This window comes from Lepidothrix coronata, unplaced genomic scaffold, assembly GCF_001604755.1.
Source record: "Lepidothrix coronata isolate B3197 unplaced genomic scaffold, Lepidothrix_coronata-1.0 Scaffold76, whole genome shotgun sequence".
Lineage (NCBI taxonomy): Eukaryota > Metazoa > Chordata > Aves > Passeriformes > Pipridae > Lepidothrix > Lepidothrix coronata.
In genome coordinates this window covers 3,278,492-3,298,928 of record NW_016690256.1, presented here as the reverse complement: position 1 = coordinate 3,298,928, position 20,437 = coordinate 3,278,492, and the positions used below count along the sequence as shown (strand labels likewise).

The following is a 20,437-nucleotide window of genomic DNA, read 5'->3' as shown; positions in this document are numbered from 1 at the left end:
ATCAAAATCACCTCTAGAGTTTCAGATTTTTATTAAGTTCAGCTCTATTTCTGCTGTGTCAATCATAAATTAATAAACCCCTCCCTCCCAATCATAACTTTTATCAAGTAGTATTTTCAGCTAGCAACTATTCAATGTGATATATGGAATTTCATTATAAACAACATACATATCAAATTTTGAATTAGGATTGGCTGTTACCTTCATCAGACATTTTTACAAGAACTAGCTCCTCTCTAGCTTCCAGAACTAGACAGGAATTTTCTTCAACTGATAATTTTTATCTCTTTATTTTTGAAATAGACCTAGCAATAGTTTTATACCACTTTAGTATAAAATTTCAATGTCAGATAGGGATCTGAAGGTATATGTGAATTTGCTACAGAAATTGGAAGTGTGTCTCAGCACTATTATACGTAAGGAAACAGTATGCCCTAAACTACATACATATCACTGGCATTTAGTTTTGGCTATATATTCTGTAATCATAAAGATAGTTCTGAAGACTGATGTAGTAAATAGGAGATCCTTTATTCTGAATTCTTAGTGGCAATTAAAAAAAAAAAAAAAGGTATTATTCCTCTTGGAAAGAAGTTGTATGGGCCAGTATCAATAATTACATTTTTTACTCCGTATGCTGTAAATTTTACTTACTGTGGAATAGGAAGGGTGTGTATAGAATCTAAAAGAAAAGCCCACACCAAAACCAAAGTAGGGGAGAGAAAGTCAGCCTTCCCTAACTAATAGACTAGACATATTCTATTAGGGTCAGTTAATATAATTATTTGCTGATCTCTTGAAGAAAAGATAATAATCAGTCCTTTCAGCTTGTCACCTAGAATCTTGTATTCCTGCTTAAAGTGCTGTGTTCTTGCAAGTTCTGGAAGAAAGAAAGCAACAACACTTTTATAGGGAAACTTTGGCTAAAAAGGTTAGGCAAAGTTGGAGCAAAGGAATAAAGGGCAAGTTTAGTGCTTTTTTTGTCTTACTTTTATAGTCTACCTGATACCTCTATGCTGATATATGAAAGTATATATCTACCTGATATATTCCATAGCTTTGCACTCATTCTCCCACAATAACTATTTTTACCTTGATTTCTAAGATGTGATTAAAGAGCAAATAAAGTCCATATCAATTTCAGCTTTTCTGAGAAGACAACTAAAAAAACCCACTTAACTTTGATTAGAAAGAATCTATTATGTTGGCCATTTGACTATAGGAGGCATGGTAACTCTACTTGTGAAAAATGGGATTGTCCTGTTAATACCAGCTAACCAGGAGGTGTCTAGGTCATAGCTAAAAACTGTGGATTACTACAGGATTTAGTGTCATGATGTTGACCCACAGAGTACAGATTACTCCCTTGTTCTTGAGTCTATAGTTGTTCCAACTAGCTCTGCTATAAACTGCAAGTGGGGTAATGTGTGTTGGCAGAACCATTTGGTCTTCTGGGGCTCTTAGCTGCCATACTGTGCTGCTTTGGGTTTCCCTTCAGGGCACCATATTGCACAGAACAAGTGAACAGAATGATCATTACCAGTTGTCACCTACTATATGTCCAGTGAGTGCCTAAGGATTGTACTCGTCTTCTTTACTTACAACTTGAATGAAGCAATTATCAGCTTCTCAAGGATGTCTGCACAATTTCTTGAAAACAGTAAAAGTGAAACTCAAATGAAGATAGTCAAGTTTAAACCCTTAAAAAATAGGGTTTTTTCCTTAATCCAAGCCCTTATTTCCTCTGAAGATAACAATAACTATCCGTAAACTTCTGAGTCTCTGACCTTCCCCCTTAACAACAAAATGTATCTCATATTTCTTCTATCAGTTGTAACTGCTTTGGCATTATTATTGCATGTATTCTATATTTTACAATTTAGGGTCCTTCATATCTGATTTATACTACAAAAGTCTTGTAGAACATGTCCATTTTGTTGAAGAACTTGGATGACTCAGTGAGCAATGCGAAGAGCTGCTTAACCTATTTTTAATTAGGTTGTAACCTTCACTGGGGATTCTACAGATTTGAATATGCATAATATTTGACAGTAGCCCTGAGAAGAATGACTTGGGGATATTGATAGGTGAGGAGTTTGAAATGACCTGATAATGTGTACTGGCAGCCCAGCAAGCCAACTGTGTCCTGGGCTGCATCAAAAGCAGTGTGGCCAGCAGGTCAAGGGAGGTGATTCTGCCCTCTACTCTGCTCTTGGGAGACTCCACCTGGACTGCTGCGTCCTGCTCTCAGGCCTCTAATAAAATACATATTAGAGTGAGTCCAGAGGAGGGCCAAAAGAATGTATGAGATCCTTTCCAGCCCAAACCTTTCTATGATTATATGACAATACAATTACTGTTTGTATTGGTGAAACTCTAAGGAGTTGCACTTGCGTAGTACTGTCTTGGATTATGAAGCAGATCTTCTCCTTGGCACAGGTCTGTAACCACCTGAAACTAACTTCTACTTGTAAGGTAGAGGCCTTAGGAAGATTTTGAGATAAATGGGAAAAGGAAACACTGAAATAAAGTTTTACCATATGAATATAAAGCCAGGAAAATACAGTGGAGAGCTGTTTGCAAGGGCAGAAGAATAATTTTATCACTAAGTAAGAATTTTCTTAAACTGGATTTACTGACTTCTTTTGCTATTATTATTTTATGTTTATGTTGTTGCAGCATTTAAAGTTCACTAAAAGAGCAGAGTTCTGACAGAGTAGGAACTGTACTGTGAAATGGAAGGAAAAAGTATCCTAAGCCCATGGTCACAGACTTCTGGCTTTAGATAATAATAACTATGCTATTTTCCATGCAAACCTTCTGCATAGATTTAAGAAGAAAAATATGACATCATAGTCTTTGTGTTGAGATATTTCTTCATCTTTCATTTTACTCTCTTTTCTGAAGTTGTCTCCTTTTCAGTGAATAATGATTTGTTTTTATCTTCCACATGCACTTTGTTTCTAATTTTAAAAAAATATTCAGTTGTTTCTAGATTAGTAATAATCACATAATAATTTAGTTATGATGGTTAAGGTTAGAGTCGTCTCACCAGCCGAAGTTATTTATTTTCATTGCACCACTGACCTGCATTTTAGAAGGCTGAATATTCTCAAAGAATATTTGTAGACCTCTGAGATCACTGTATTCTCTTGATCTAATACTGGGTCAGCATGCTGTACAAACATGGTGTTCTTTAAAACCCTCAGAACTCTATAGGTAGGTATATGTATGCTCTTTAGTATTGTATTTATTTATTAAAACAAAAAAACTCATCTTTTTATGAGGGAGAAAAAAACCCCCCTACATGTGTGGAAGGATATAGAATCATAGCAACGTAGATTGGTTTGGACTGGAAGGGATCTTAAAGATCACCTAGTTCAGCATTCCCTGCCACAGTCAGTGACACCTTTCGCTAGACCAGGTTGCTCAAAGCCCCATGCAACCTGGCCTTAAGCATTTCCAGGAATTGGACACCTACAGCTTCTCTAGACAACCTGTGCCAGTGCCTCACCACGCTCATGGTGAAGAATTTCTTTCTAATATCTGATCTAAACTTACCCTTTTTCAGTTTAAAGTCATCCCCCCTTGTCCTGTTACTACCTGCCCTTGTACAGACTCCAGAGAGGAGACACAAGTCTCCTTTAGCCTCTTTAGGTATTGAAGGCTACTCTAAGCTCTCCCTGGAGCCTTCACCAGGCTGAACAACCCCAACTCTCTCAGCCTGTCTCTATAGCAGAGGTGCTTCAGCTCTTCAGTCAAACTTTGTGTGAAAGTGTATCTACCACTGGATCAGCTTTGTATTCTCTAACTCCTGCATTCATCCTACACTGGAAGTATTAATCTGTGGTTTGGGGTTTTTTTGTTTTATTATTTGGGTAGTAGTTTGTTCGGTTTTGGGTTTTGCTTTTTGTTTATTTTTTTTTTAAGGTAGTCTTACTGTTTCAAAGAAGAATATAAGGCAAGACTTCTGTTGGGAGTGTAAATGTCCTTTTCCAAAGGGTCTGTGTTGTTCAGTAAATGGAGATGTGTGTCTCACTGATTTTGGCAAGTAAATTTATGTTGTTTATTTAGTTCTCCAAAAGTCATTCTTTTTCCTTTAACAGGGGCTATCACCAGAGCATTTGTGAGAGATTTTAAGTAGAAAGAGTTATCTACTAATATTACAATTTATCAATACAGGACACAGAGTATATGAAATCAAAATAAACTTAATCCTCCTTTTTAGTGTTTTTATAATCTTTTACCATCTTTTCATCTTCATAACCATCCAATGAAAAGAATCAGATATATAGTAATATTACTTCTTAAATGATCTTTCTGAGTGGAAAGCAGGTATGAATACATGAAGAATGTACTCATAATTTATTTACAAGAAAAAAAGCAATTTATGTTAGAGTGCTTATTAGTTTGAAAGACAAACCTCACAATTAAACATTTGGAAAATTAGTACTTCTGGCATTGGGAGAAACCACCAAACCCAACCAGGGAATGAAAATTGGAAACTTAGCAATATAGTAGTTTCTCTTAGAAGGGAAGCATCAATTTTGTGTCCTTTCCAAGTTTGACCAGTTTCAAATAATTGTGGTCTTTTTATTGTTTTGATTTGGTTTTGTTTTAAATAGAACATGACAAAAATCCATCCTAAATTCTCAAGAGTGCTGATAAACTTTTGGTAAAGCTTCATTCTCCCTCCATGTGCTAACCAGTTCAAGTATTCTTTGGTTTTAAAGAGTGACATTCAATAGTTGATTTTTTTATATAGAAATGTAGCGTAAATGGAATACTTTTAGCAGCCCATATTTGCTTCACTGATTGTCCTTTCAGACATGCAGAACAACACATTCATTTACACATGCCTTTTTCTTCTGTACCCAAAATACTTGGAGGCATCTCACAATAAATGTACTGCACAAGAACAATAGAGTTTCAATTCATCTAATTCTTTGGAATTTGCTCTTCTCACTTGCTCTCTTTGCACAGAAAAGATGACTCAGTAGATAAGTCATTAGCCTGCTGCTTTAGAGATAGATTTTACTGCTCTCAAGTTTTAGATTTCCTTTCCAACTAGGACAAATTTGTCAGATAAGGAGAACACAACTCCATCTAACCAGGACATTTTGAGGATGATTATATGTTCATCTTCAGACAATGTAGTAAATGCTCAAAGTAAGGCTATGAGGGAATTTTACTAGTAGTCTGTGAAAAAAAAAAAAAGCTATTACCATACAGCAGGTCTTGTAACCTTCAGTCAGCGTCAGAAACATAAAGAATGAAACTTAAATTACTTAGCATGAAGCATTCTCTTTTAAAGTGTCTGCTTTTTGTAGGACAGCATTTTTACTTTGACAACATGGAATTCTTTGTATTAAACCATGAGATTTCCTTAAGAGCAACCGCAGTGGTAATAACATGCAAGCATGAGTGTTTTAAATCAATTATATTGTTTAGTAAAAACTGTTTCAATGAAGTCTGTAAAGACAAGTTGTTTATTACTCATTTCTATCACTCTAGTGGATCTAACCCCAATTTATGAAGGAGGATGGTAAGTGTGAGTGATTCAGTTTGAATCAGGGATGTTTTTTGGAAGGACTAAGTGTTCTATTTCTGTCTCATTGCTTATGAAGCATATTGCATTAAGTCTGGTAGATTTCCCAATGAAGTATTCTTCATTTTACAGCACTACCGACAAAACTCTGTTCTGTCCAAAGTAACGGCTGAAGCATTGAGTATATTTGTTTTTCTTGTAGGGTCAACGATTGCATCTTGCGAGTGAACGAGGTCGACGTGTCTGAAGTCTCACACAGCAAAGCTGTAGAGGCCCTAAAAGAGGCTGGCTCCATAGTACGATTGTATGTTCGTCGAAGAAGACCTATACTGGAGACCGTGGTAGAGATCAAGTTGTTCAAAGGACCAAAAGGTAATTAAGAAAATGAAAAGACATCCATTTCAAACTTGATGCTTAACATCTCTTGTAGCTTAAATTGCACCTGATCTTGTTGACCTCTCAAATACTGAAATGCAGTTAATTTTGGCTGGTAGAATTTGAATACATGGTTACATGTCTCTTCCTGAAATATAAAGGAGTTCAAGGAGTTGCTTCATTTGATGTTGGCTCCCCTGTTGTTCACTGCATTTTAACTGGAAAGGCTCTGGACAGAGTAGCAGCTATGTCACTTTTTTGTAAGCATGATTTTTGTTCATTCCAAATGAATTCAGCCAGTAATACATTCTCATCAGGTTCACCCCATCCAGCTTTGGGCACTTAACAAAAAATATCTGGGGACACTTTTTTCTCTTCTGTTTCTGCTCTCAGAATTGGGGCCATATCAAAACTTTTAATCCATTTGAAGTGTTATTATATTTTGGAGCTCTAAATTGGGTATTAATGTGTCTCTTAAGCCCTGTTCAGCCCAATTTTGTATCTCCCTCTGGATGGCTATTCTCCTTATCTTAATTTTCTTTTTAATCAAGCTCCTAAACAGGACATCTCAATAAACTACTCAAAAATAAAATGGGGTTAATATAGAGGGCATAATGTTCATTTATTTTGAGAGTTATATATATCTGTCTAAATGTTAGATGAAGTCATTGGGCATAACCAGTTCCAGAGTTTCCATTTTATTGTTTTCTGTGCCGGACTGAAGCGGCTCTGCAGCACATGGTAGATCTCCTTTTCACACAACTATTTGTTTTTATTCTTGATGACACTGAATAAAGTCACTGGCTGGTAATGAAGCTTTCTTACTACACTAAGAATCCGTATATTTAAGTAGTGTATTTTTTAACCCTCTGATTAGTTATGCAATTTTCTTGAGAAGAGGCAGAGATTTTAACCGTCAGTATAAGGTATGATTTCACTGTAGATTTATCTTGAATTGTTCCTGAAATGTTCTCTAGTCCATTACTGTCTGTAGCTTCCGAGAGGTTCATAATTCTTTTTCACAGAAGTAGACATATTTTAGTTTGGATTGATGACTTGGAAAAATCTTGTGTTCTGTTGCCTAGATAGTATCCCAGCTTGCAGTGACAACTGAAATAGTCAAAAAAGTAGAGTAGAATTATGTATATTTCAAAATGTCTACTAAAAAAAAGTGTTCAATTCAAAATAGCAGAACAGAGAGTTGTTTTTATTTAAAAAATCTTGCAACTGCTGCTTTCAGATCTTACTGTTTGAAAACTGCTTGCAAGTGCTTGCTTCAGACTGGTCATGATACATATTTTTTTATTGATATAGCTATCACTTCTACTACTTTAGTGGTCTATTTTCTCTAATTTAAGAGGCACTAAATACAGCCTAGCAATCTGTAGCATGTGGGAATAGGGGTTTTTATGGCAAGTTAGGCAGATAATTTCTTAATTTATGATCACTTGTAACCTTCCAAACATTTTTTATTTCATGCTAAAAAAATGTTTTGTTAGGTCCAAAGTGTTTTAAACAAAATTGTTTTTTCACAGTATGGACAGTACCTAAAACCCTTTCTTATGGTCTTTTAAGAATTTCAGACTTATGATCTTACCAACTGTGAATTTACTTCTGTTTTTCAGTGTTCTCTTTTGTACTGTGAGATTTATTGTGAATCCTGATCTAACTCTAACCCTAACCCTAACCCTAAAACGGAGAAAAATGGGGCAACATAAAAAAAGAGAGCTGTATAAAATGAGGAAGTAGGCAAACTTTCTCAAACCTAGATTTAACAAACTATTTCAGTTGTCAACTCAAATTTAAGTGCTTCACTTCGTATTACTGTAACACTATCACTTACTACAGGTATAAATAGAAAACCACCACGATTGAAAGTAAATTACCATTTTTTGTTAAATGTCTTTGCTTGAAGGGACTCACATTTCATCCAATTAGCAGAAAGGGCTCCATCAAGCACTAATACATAATTTTCCAATTTTAAGATAGTGACTCAAAGCTCTGGCAAATCCACTGCCACACAAAGCCATCATTTATAAGTTAACATCACTAAAAAGCGTGACTTCTCTGCAGGCTAGGATTGTCTAATGTAGGAATATGTGAGTATCTAATAGTTTATCGCATGAAAATTGTATTCTCTTGGAACTCATAAAATTAGAAAGTTCCATGATAGTGCTATTAAAGGCTTTGCTGTTTTTCAACAATATTTTGACACATTTGTATTGCCAGTGCCTGATGGGGAAGATTTGATAGGTTATGTCTGCACCTTCATATTTTGCAGACTGAGGACATTCTTCTTTAATTTAAGTGATGATATTTGCATACAGCTGCTATTATCATATTCTGCTTTACGGTATAAATAAAATATTAAATGTATTATCTGCCTTTGGTCACTATAGACTCATTATCTCATCTTTATAAATTACTACACGTGAAGTATTTCTTAAAAAAACATTCATTCTGTAAAGTGGTTCCTTCCATTTTTGAAGTAGTGCTTGTATAGAATTTCACAAAATAGTAGTTATTGTTATTAGAGTGGCTCCTCTAGTGTATCAGACTTTGGCTACAGTCTTTTTGTCTTTAGTGGAGAAAGAATGTAAATCTGTCACAGTTTTTGTTAGAGTTGCAACTAAACGGCAGGAGGTGGTGGAATCGAATTGTTGTCACATCAGATCAATTCAACTGTCTTTGGAGATTAATAGTCAATCATTAAAGAAACTATTTTCCAAATCAACAAGGATTTTTCAACAATTTCAAATTGAATTCAAAAGTGTTCCTTCTGGCTGGTTTTCTCACCTAAAACTGGAGCTGTCCTGTGAGCTGCAGGGTATTACTTGTTTAAGTCTTTTATTTTCATAACTATGATTTTCCTCAGTATTTAACTGCCTTTTTCCATTAGCAGTAAAGAAATAAATAACATGACTTGGAAGATTGTGCAGCAATTTTATATACGTGGGGTTTTTTTGTTTTTCCCTTGAAACCATTTAGCTCTTAAGAATCCCTTGTTTGTATCCAAAACGAACATCTAATCTCATAGTAGATTTTAAGCATCATTTTCCAGAAATCATTCACAAAGTGTGAGGTTTCCACTGAAATGAACAGTGCTTTCTGTGGCTCCATCATGCTAACTATTTCTGAAGTGGTGCAGTAGCAATTTCAAAGTGCAGTGCTGTATTTTAATAGCCAATTGAGATGGCTATAAAAATCCAGCACTATGCATTAAGATCATTACTAAATTGCTTCAGCAATATTTAACTGATGAGGCAGCTTCAGCAGAATACACTTCATCTTAATGAACTGTGGATGCAGTAGAGCAAAGGCAGCAGCACAGGGAAAGGGATGTGCAGGTAGGCTTGGATGCCAACTAGCTGGAGATTTTGTTTCAAGAAAGATAAGCTTTGGCTGGTTGCTTTTTGTTTTCAGTGGAGAAAGGAATCTGTCATCTTGTTTGTTACAACTGGAGTTAAATGGCAGAAGAGGGTGCTATGACATTATTGTCACGTCTGACTAAATTCAATCAGCTTTAGAGCTATGTAGATCATTGACGTTTCAACTGACAAAATCCTCTGTGCTTGTCCTTTCTGAATTAGGTTGGAATATTCTATTATTATCCAGTTGCCTAGATAGTTTCACCATCTCTGAATAGAAACAAGAAATATGGTATACCGGTGTTACCTTAGTTTTTAGCATTCTGTCATAAAGTGTTGATCCTTTTGCTGTGGTCAAAGTTAGTTCTATGATTTTTGCCGAGAATCGAGAGCTGTTAGCATGTCTTACTAGATTCCCCCCATACTTTTCTTGTCACTTTAGTGGGATTAATTCTGTAACTTTTCTCTGGGAATTTGAGGGGAGAATGATGTTTATTTGTTTCTGTTCACTTCCTCTACTCATATAGAGAGAAAGGGCTTTTAATTTCTGTGCTTAGCTGTTGGATAAGTAATGGATGCATCTCCAGCTTTGGCTCATATGGCGTCCTTCTGGGTGACAATAAAGCAGATCATTTAAAAATTCTGTATTTGATTTATCCAGTCCTTGTGGAAATGCTTCAAAGGAACTTGCTTGCTAAATGTATTTCCCCGTTACACAATGATCTCCAGCGCACTGCTGGAAAGTTTCTTGGAACATTTTTTGTCTTGTGCTTGTATGAAAAACTGTGATGTGTGTGCGTTGGGATTCTATTTGACACTGCTTCCTTTTTCTCTATGTAATTTTTAAAAATCCCAAGAACTTGTCTCCACCGCTAAGTGCTGCCTTTTTTTTTGGGTCACTTTTTTTCCTAACACTATGACAAGTGTTAGGAAAATTCGCAATAGATCTTGGCCAACTTCTTTTTCAATTCTAAAGTTTTCTCTTGACTAAATGTAATACAGTAAGTCTCGTAATTTTATCATTATAGGATGCCTTTGTACTCTTTTATTTCTTTAGATTGGAAATTCTGTGTCAGAGAATAGTTTCATCCTTTCCCTCCACATTCCAGATTGCTGTGTAAGAGTTAAAAGGGGAGTTAGAGAAGATCTCTTTCATTATGTTTCCCATAGCTGTTTTCATCAGATCAACATAAGAGAGGAAGGAGATGCAGCAGACAGTGCAGCAGAGTGTTAATTGTCTCATCAGTATTTCCAGATACACAATAAATCAAAAGATGAGAAAGGACAATGGCATCATTTGCTAATGATGTGCAAATACTGGGCTGAGTGCGGAAAGAAGTCTTCCTGTAGACAGGAGGCCAACATCTTTTTTCCATTTTCTTAGTGGAGCAGTGAGAATTTCCTAGGGAGTGGCAGTTGTACTGGCCTTTTTTCACTACCTATCTGATCCTTGTTTTAAATTTCTCAGGTAAATTTTAAAGAATTATTCTGCCTGATCTTTCATCACTTTAATAAATAAACAGTTATATGACAGCTATTGCAGGAGCCTGTTGTGACATCCTGATGCAACAGAAGATATATTAAGGCTTTAGTCTCCTGTGTGGAATACATTCATTGACACAACATCTGTTGTTTGCACCTGAGTAGTCTGAAAGTCCCCATGTTTCCTTTTTTGGAGAGCTTCATCCTTTTTTGAATATAAAGCCAAATGTGCAAATTAGTCAAGTGAAATTACAGAGCAGTGGTTACATCTTTTATTGTTCAGTTAATTATCTGTGTAGCACGTTCTGTCTTCTTGATAGTTTTTAGATGTCCAGATCTTTCTCAAGAAATCTGTTGTCTAGAAGACAACACTCATGAGGAAAATATTGCGTTGCCATGAAAAGCACCTTTAAAAGAATAAATTGTATTTAATTAAATTTTTATAGCTTGGGGAGCTGTAGCTCTTCATTTTTCTTCTTTTCTTGTCTTTTTTTTCTTGTAATCCTAAGCACAGGCAGACAGTCAGCATTTTAAATCTTCTGAAAAAGGCATTACAGATTTTAATCATAGTGAAGACACAAAGCTGGGTGAAGCTTTAAAGATTCAAGTGATATTGTAAATTAAATATCACTGCAGGCTATTTTAAAACAATATTCTAGATTTTCGATATTTTACTTTCATTTCCACTAGCTGGAGGAAAAAAAAAAAAAGGAAAGAGTTACATTAAAGCACCTCTGAACATCTGAAGGGAATAGCTGGCTTAGTCAGTAGCTGGACATCAAAGTGATTAATCGCAAGTAGTCATTCATCTGACTATTTCCAGTACTATATCCTAGTCCTTTCTGTGGGTCTGTCATCCTCATTTTGCTTTCAGTATTCCAAATTCTAGATAAATCTCTAGTTATCCTTAATGAAACAAAAGAAATACTGCACTTGTCAAAAAGAAAGTTCCCTATAGTCTTTTAGCTTTAACTTGCTATTTGTTATTTTAGAACTTTGATCCAAGAGCTTTGAAAAACTGCTTTTCCTTCATCAGTTGAGGGGGAGTGTTGTTTGTTTAGTTTCTTTAAACACTATATTAGTATTCCTAGAAATGACAGCTATTTTTTAGAGTTTAGGTGGAAGATCTTTTGCTGTTTGACATGAAACACAGAGTCTTGCAGGTGACTATACTTTCTAATTGTGCTGTCATAAGATATGAGACCAAGTCCAGGCTCTGGGACTCCACCCTTCTGGTACTGCATGTGTTGCATCAGAGATGTGTACGAAGGGCAGCTGATTTTTGACATGTAGCATAGGTTCCTGTATTGCAGACCAAATGAGATCAAGCTTCTTCCAGAAGCAAAGTATAGTCTTGCTGTGCCAAAGGCTTGTGCTCCCTAACACATAGACAGCTGTTCTTTAACTCTTCTTCTTTTGAGTGAGCAGTAAAACCACTGATTTATGAGAGAGCATCACTTCTTTTTCTTTGCTTGCAGAGACTCAATTAAGGTTTTTTCATTCAGAGATTCTGCCACTTGGGCCAATGACAAGTTGATATATTTTTCTCAACATAAAACATTTGGTGTGCTTGGTAGATGAAAAGAATTAGTGACCTCCTCCAGGGCAGATTTTAGCTGTCGTTATGTGAGAAAGGCAAAGAATAGCTTAATGCTTGTATCTTTAGTGGCTAATTTCTGAGAAAAAATGCAACTCTGAAAGCTTGAAAAATCTGTGGAGGGAACCTACATGAAACTTTAAACACGAGATAGTATATCCAAAATATTCCTAAAGCATGAAGCTCTATGTTCATTATCTGGGATACCAGCTTCTGAATTTTGAGTCGTAATTTATATGAACAAATAAAAAACCTGTTCTTGGATTCCTTAGGAAAAAAAATTGTGCTATCATTATTGGTTAGAAACAGTTGCAAAGCAAGATCCTAGAGCTGTATGAGATGTAAAAAAGGGTTTAATGACACAAAAAGTCTTTAGGATATGATAAAAGATATGTTCCATAAGCAAAAAGAACAATATCCTCAATACATGCTGAATGTGTTTATTTTGGAAAGTGATAGTTGCAAATAAGGACATAACAGTTTTCTTTCTTAAAACTGTATTTTGGGGTTTTTTTTGTTTTGTTTCTTGTGCAGAAGATTTGTAAGATGTCTTGTGAAATTAATAGAAAGACATATTATCCACTCCAACAGAGAGAATGGAAATAAGAAAACATAAAATTGCAGTAAATAATTTAGTAAAGTTGTTTATTGTAGGCACATTTACATTTTACGTACTGTAATTGACAAATGAACTGAGTGTAAATGGTAGGCCAGGGGTAAATCTTATCCGTAGTCTGTAGATCAGATGTGTCTAATTTATAAATTTCTGAAAGTTATTTCTAAATTATACTTTTAAATAACTATTATAGCAAATCAGATCCCCTCTGTATTGCAGGGTTGTAGTTTTAGAGGTATACTTTGTAGTTACAGAGAAACGTTGAGATTATAAGTCCTTTCAAGACAAGGTATGAAAAGTGCCTACCTGTTTGCTAGCATCAGTTTTCACAGAAAGGTCATCTCTGGTAAGGTTGCTATCGCAATTAAAACCATAAACAAAGAGGACAAGACCTCAGCCTCATAAGAAGCAATAGGTCTGGCAGCATTTAAAGAAGTTAGATATTCATACACTTGTGGGTCCTGATGGTCCTGATCACAGACCACCATAATTTGTCTGATGAAATGTGAGTGCTGACAATGGTTGGCTTTGGACACCTATGTGGAGAAGGTAAGGTGAAAAACTGGAAAGAGTAAGCACAAAACTCATCTTCACTGAAGGAGCCAAGGGACTATAAAGACATCAGTTTACTTTCAGAACCCCAGATGAATATTGGAACGAGTAGGAAATCAATTATAAGCATCTAGAAAATGATTGAAGAGTAACAATTACCAGAAGAGGTCATACTTGTCTTTTGCAACTCTTCCACATTTTTCTCAGATAACTCCATATGCTGGGAGGGTTTAACACTGAAAATGGTCTGAAAAAACAAAGATGTAATTCAGCAGGGACAACTGCAAGGTGCTTTCAGCAGAAATAACCACATAATCTGCTAAACAGTTAACAGAAAACTGTTGGGAAAAGGATCCTGTAGAAGAATATCTAGATCTTTGTTAGCTGTAACATCTTGTCTGTTATGCATCCTGCTGTGATGAAACATTCAAATACTATACTGAGTTTTATAAATTGAGGTATGGTTTATAAGACACAGGAGCATTCCTTTCATCCTTCAGAAGTAAAGCTTTGAGCTTTTCACTTCAAGAACGGTGTATGCTAGTTGGAGGGACTCCAGGGGAAAGCAGTAAAAATGATCAGACATTTAGAAAACCTATCCTACTATGAATAAATGAGTGATGTGAAGTCATTTATCTGAAATACCAAAGACTAAGGGGGGGGCGGGGGAGGGGAGAGGGGAGCATTTTATGGGCACCTAACAACAATCTTCTTGCCTTGCAGCATGTCTTTGAAGAGTGAGTTTGCTCTTTGTGCTCCTTTGGGAGGGTATGAAACAAAATTTATAGACAAATAACGAGGAAGATTTGTACTGGATTTAGGAGAAGTGAGGATTGCGATGTGATAGATTACCAGGCAGGACATCAGATCTGTAGCATGGGAAATACCAGGGTGTGCCCGACAGCCATTTGTTAGGCATGATGCAACTATAGTTGGTCCTGCCTGAGATTGAGAAGACAAATGATCCACTGAGTTTCTTCCAGTCCCCAGATTCAGTGGCCATAACATAATTTTCTCATTTCACTGCAGTATGAAGACAAACAGTAGGCATAGGGCTATTTAAATCCTGCACCTGCAGAAATAAAGAGTGTATCTTTCAGACAAAAAAAAAAAATCTAAACATTTTCTTTGTCTGTCCTTAGCAGTAATTGAATATTTTTCATTTTCTGTCTATTTTACTTTAATTTTGGCAAGGAGGGATAAAACATTTTGGAAAAGAAACTTCTACTCATGTGAAGATATTAATGAATATTAGAACAGATAATCTGCAGTCTTAATCTGTATTTCTCTTTTCAAAGTGATTTCAACTTTTCTGCTGCTCAAGCCAAGATCATGCTCCTTAGGAGCAATTTGTTCAGATGGGTGGCTGGTTCTTCACCAAAGGGTGTTATCACATGTTAACACTCCTTCTAGGTGGAACCCCTTGAGGGACTAATTGCAGAGTCTTGTGTTATACTATATCTCATTAAGATCCCTGATAAAAAATACCAGGGAAACTCTTACTTAAAGAATATCTGTAGTGTAACTCAGGCTTGAATAATTGCATTTAAGTATTATATTCTGTCTCAATTTTGCTAAACACAAGCTCTTAGAAAATCTTTCATAGTCTGGGACCAGTCTGAAAAAAAATCTGTATTTCTGTTTCAAATATGGGTTCATATTATCTTTCTATTTATGTATAATAGAGTACAATTCCCTTAGCAAATATTTAGCATAATTTCTGAGAAGTCATAGCATCATATTGAGTTGGAAGAGAGCTTTAAATGTCATCTAGTCCCAACCCTCCTGCAGTGAGTAAGAACATCTTCAACTAGATCAGGTTGTTCAGAGCCCCATCTAATTTGATCGTGAATTTTTCCTGGGACGGGGCATCCACTACCTCTGGGCAACCTGTGTCAGTGTTTCACCATCCGCATCATAAAAATTTTCTTCCTTATGTTTATTTTAAATCTACCCTCTTTTAGTTTAAAACCATTACTCCTTGTCCTGTCACTGCAGGCCCTACTAAAAAGTCTGTCCTCATCTTTCTTAGAAAGGCACAGGTGTCTGATTTTAGCCATTTTACTCTGTGAGAGTATAAGGTGCTTCTCACCAGCAAATAAAACATTTTCATTTCGCTTTGTTTCCTAAAGTGCCGTAAGACAGAATTATCAGTAGACTGAACTAAAGGACCAAATTACAGTTTCAGGGTGACAAAAAGAGTCAAAGGGCAATGACTCATGAATCCATTTTCAGAGTGTCTTCTTATTTCTTCTGTTCAATAAGCACCATCTCTTCTCTTTCTCTGTATCATTTATATACCTGTAAACTTTTAAGATCGGAGCTCTGTAAATTGCCTTACATAAAAAAGCAAAATTACTTGTACATTTGTGCCGTGATTTCTCTGTTTTTTTAAGAAGGAAATAAATGAATGAATGACAGATTATTTATGGGCTGATTGCAAATAGATAAGAGGCTACAAGACAAAATTTGATTTCATTTTGTGTTTTCAAGTTTAAACATAATTGGCAGAGAGCTTTTCAATAAAGCATTTCTGTTCAGCTTTGTAATAGGGATAAGAAGATAAATGTTAAATTCCCCTCGTCAGATGGAAGATGAATAAAAAAAACTGATGAGTCTGTGCCTGACATATATGGTTGTTAAACAGATCCCAAACTGACAGACTGCTCCTTCTGTCTCCATTTTATTGGTGACAAATTATTAAATATTTTTCTAGAAGAGTCATTGAACTTAGAAAGCAGTGACCCAGCTGTACTTAAAGATATATCACCTAATGTTATGGAAAGGAAATAGCATGTCTTCCTGAATTGGCATAGTTTTCTCCTGTGTCAAGTCTGTAGATTTCAAAAATTAATCAGAAAAATGGCAGGAAAAACAAAGCTTAACATAGTACAAAGACTTAAAAAAATTAACATCAAAAAGTAATAACTAAGGTGGATCTTGGTGTGCACATCTACACGAACAAATGCTTTTCATTTGCATTATTAGGAGGTGAAACTTGTGCTGCTGCCAGTAATTACAGTAATTTGTGCAGAAAATGACATAGGTACTATTTGTTAGTGACTGGCAAACTATGATCGACTGTCAGCATAAATTTGGTTCCTACACCTGAAACAGCTGGTGTACTTTGTGCATGGAAAGCGAACCATGTTTCAGGATTTGAGCCCCAGTTAATATATAGTGGAAAAACAATAGCATACTCTCTGGTTCTTCTCACTGCAGTCATTCCAGGTTTATGTAACTGCCTGCCTGTCTCTTGGCATTGCAGAGGAACCATGGCCTGTTATTTTTTTCTTTGCCCAAAAGTTATGTCTGAATTTGTATAGAATCAGGAATTAAATAAGGTCAAGTGAAATTTAAGTGCGTGAACATTGAGTGAAAGGGGAAAAAAGCCTTCAAGATTTTGTGAAATTGTCTAATGAAGAGAGGACGCAGTCAGGGAAACAACTTCTCTTGGTTTTACACCAGTGAAATCAAGGGCTACCATGTTCATCCCATTTCCAGATACTTCTCAAAGTGAAAACATTAGAGAGCTGGTTGGTTATCAGTTGCATATTAATGGAAAATGGAATTTTTAACAGGAGATGCAGCTGAAATAAATACATAATAAATAAATAAGAGTATATTTGTGATAATGAGAGTAATTGCCTTAAAAATTTGAACGGTAGAGAAAATTTGGACAGTAGAGATAATTTGTGTTCCCCCTGCTTTCAACCTGCATGTGTAACTGTGCTCTCGGTTAGACATTCTCACAATGCACACCAAGGTGGTTGAATCCAATGTTCTGAAGCCTCGTGCTTCTCTTGAAAGGGTGAGACTTGATATTTGATTTCTAGCCAGGAAAGGTTCATAGCAGCAGTGTATCTTGTAAAGCAAAATTTGAAGAAATATTGAATTGTTGACTTCTCTCTCTTTAGCTTAGGAGAGCAGTTTTATTTTTTTCTTTCCTGCCAGTAGGGCTCATGCTCTGAAGGTGTATTTTTATTGACTTTTGTTCAAGTGCATTACTAGTCTAAATAGACATTTCTATCCTACTCACTTCAGCTACTTGCTCCTTTCCCTGCATCTTTCCTTCTGGCTACACCCTCCAAATTGAGTTTGCAGAGCAGCAGTGATATAACCTTGCACTGCTCTCCATAGGAGTCACAGTTCTGTCATAAGGTGCCATGTACAGAACCGTGCTGTCAGCAAAGGGGATATGTGAGCCCAATAGCATCCTCATCTGCTGACTCTTACTGCTGCCATCTCTGTAGATGCTGGTCAATATACACCTGGTCTGTGATTCAGATTAATTTGATTTGGTCTTCATGCCATTTTCAATTTGCCATTTGGCTAGAAAATTTTCATGGCTAATACAAGGCAGGCAGTGGGAAAAGATGACCAAAGGCAGGAAGCAGGTCAGAGTTGTCTCTTTTGGCAGTAGTGAGGTTTTAGGTCAGCATATGACAATCTTAAAAATGCACCGTACAGCCTCCCACCTGGCTTTTCGCTGCTTATTAGGACAACTGGCTGCTTAGAATCATGGAATAGTATGGGCTGGAAGGGACCTTAAAGATTTTCTAGTTCCAGCACCCCCGACAAGGCCAGGGACACCTTCCTTAGACCAGATTGCTCAAAGCCCCATCCAACCTGACCTTGAACACTTTCTGTGGATGTCTTTATCATCTGTAGTCATGTATAGTCCAGTTGGCTTTTGCCCAAGTGAATAAAAGAGCAAGGGTGAGGATGGGCTTAAAAAAAAAAAAAAAAACAACAACAAAAAAAACGAAGAAAGAGAAAAAAAAGAATAAAACCCCCAAACTAAACCAACAACCTTTTGCTAAGAAAAATACTGGTAATGCAGAGAAAAATAGAATGAGAAAAAAAGGGTAGTCTTTAGCAGTCCATTTATATCACATTCAGCAAAACAGTCCACTTATTCTGTGTTTAACAGTATTCCCTGCAAGATATATGTGATCTTGTCACACAGGCAGCCAGCCAGATGATGTCTACCCTAATCAAAAATTCTGATTTTTAATGCCTCTGAATATGAGGACTATTTGTCATTGTGGGTGCAACAAAAATATGCAAAAACTTCCTGCAAGAAAAATAAGTCACCATTCATTCACAGCTCCAATCGTAGGCATATTCAAACTTGGCATAGAAGTGTGAGAAGGGAAAAGGCATTTAAAAGCATCAAATTATAAGAAGTTAATCCTCTTCATAAGTGGCAGATCTTGGATTTTTCTGCTTCACAACACTAATCTTCACTTTTTTAAAAACCTAATTTCACTGGTTTTAACTTGAAATGTTTAGACTTTGTTTATCATGCAGCTTTTCCTAAAAGAAGCAAACTGCTTGCTGTGATTCTTGGAGTGTCCGTATATGTCAAAAATGAAATAATTTTCTCTTTCTTGTACTTACACTAGTAAAATTGTGACAGTGTGATTTAATATGATTTTCAGTGAACTCGAATCCTCATTAGTGCTTTTAAAAGTCAGATTATTGTGAATAATTAGGGAATTCCATAATCTTTTCAAGTCAAATTTTAAAGTATTCTTGAGAATTCCTTTTGGGCAATTAGGCCACTGCTCACTGTCTGTGCTTTCTGGGAAATCTATTCCTAATTAGTTTGAATTAATGTAAAAATATAGAATTAACACAACTTCTAATGAGGCTCTAAGTGTATTTTTCTAACTTGCTGTTTCCTTTGTTTTCTACTATATCTGAAGAGAATGTGTCTTTAGGGATAAATATATGCAGGGAAAACAAATCATAACAGGAAAAACATTTAACTGCAAAACAATAGAAAAAAGGGATTGTTTTCATTTGCTTGTTAGAGAATTTTTTTACAAATTCCTTAAAATAGCAGTGTAATTTTACAAGATATTTTTTCAAGGCTTTAATAAAGATTACGGAAAGATTAGCTTTACTATTATGGTAATGTAAACTGATGCTTTATCTACTGTACCTACAACATGATTGTTTTTAAACATGCACTCATTGCCTTGCAGCTGTATTAACATTTGCGTCATAATCTCACTTTCTCATAGTTTCCTTTCTGGCTGGAACTGTAAACAATTTTTTTAAACCAAGGTGTGTAACCCTGTGTCCTGAAAACAGATTACTTTCTTTCATGTTGTAACCCAAAAAATTTGGCTGCAATGTTTGATTTTGATGACCAAAAGAACGCTAAAGTAGTTGTAAAGAGTTTAAGTTGTTTATATTTGTCCTGAGGCTAGAGCAGAGTAACTCAGCATCAAAATCCCTGAAATATCCAGAAAATGTTTTTTCATATTCTGGACTCTTAAAATTCTTCTGACTTCAGTCCATCAGAGAGCTCTTTAGGACAGTATGAATGTACATATGCACCAGTGTCTTGAAGACATTTTGATCTCTGTGAGATCAATATCTTTGTTCTCATCAGGCAAGCATCAAGGACACGCCTCTGCATACAGTTGGACTGGGATTTTCAGCAAGTTTTTGTTACTGTACTGTTTCAAATTTCAGTTACTTTTTTCTTTTTACTAAATCAAGAATAGTTAAAATTAGAACTAACTATACTATTGAAATTTATTTTAAAAATTTCAGTTTGTAAAGATAAAAAATTGTGCAGATGCAGGCAAATAAATGATGAGAAATTTTACTCTTTACTTTCTATTAAAACCTTTACCAAAATCTGGCTCCATGCAGAAAAGCTCTGTGTCTTCTCTCCCTGAAGTTATAGAGGGGTCAAATCCCCCAGAGAGACATGCCAATGTTGCTGTGCAATCAGTGCTCATTTGCAAGGAAGGGGTTTTCTTTACCTACTGTGTAATCACGGCTGCCAAACAGCATCCAGTCATAGCATATCTCATGAGCATGCTGGCCATACTCAGTGGAAGTATGGCGTGTGATGTTCAGTTTGATCCTCAGTAGAG

General features: G+C 35.9%; 1 protein-coding gene across 19 annotated transcripts in view; it reads left to right on the top strand.

The window, feature by feature from the left end:
- Nucleotides 1-20,437, top strand: part of DLG2 (discs large MAGUK scaffold protein 2) — a 997,608-nt gene that overhangs the window by 681,956 nt on the left and 295,215 nt on the right. For all 19 annotated transcript variants that reach the window (XM_017819622.1, XM_017819624.1, XM_017819626.1 and 16 more), the window contains one exon: nucleotides 5,751-5,920. In XM_017819622.1, the coding sequence (XP_017675111.1) occupies nucleotides 5,751-5,920 (170 nt within the window). The remainder of the gene's footprint in view (nucleotides 1-5,750; nucleotides 5,921-20,437) is intronic.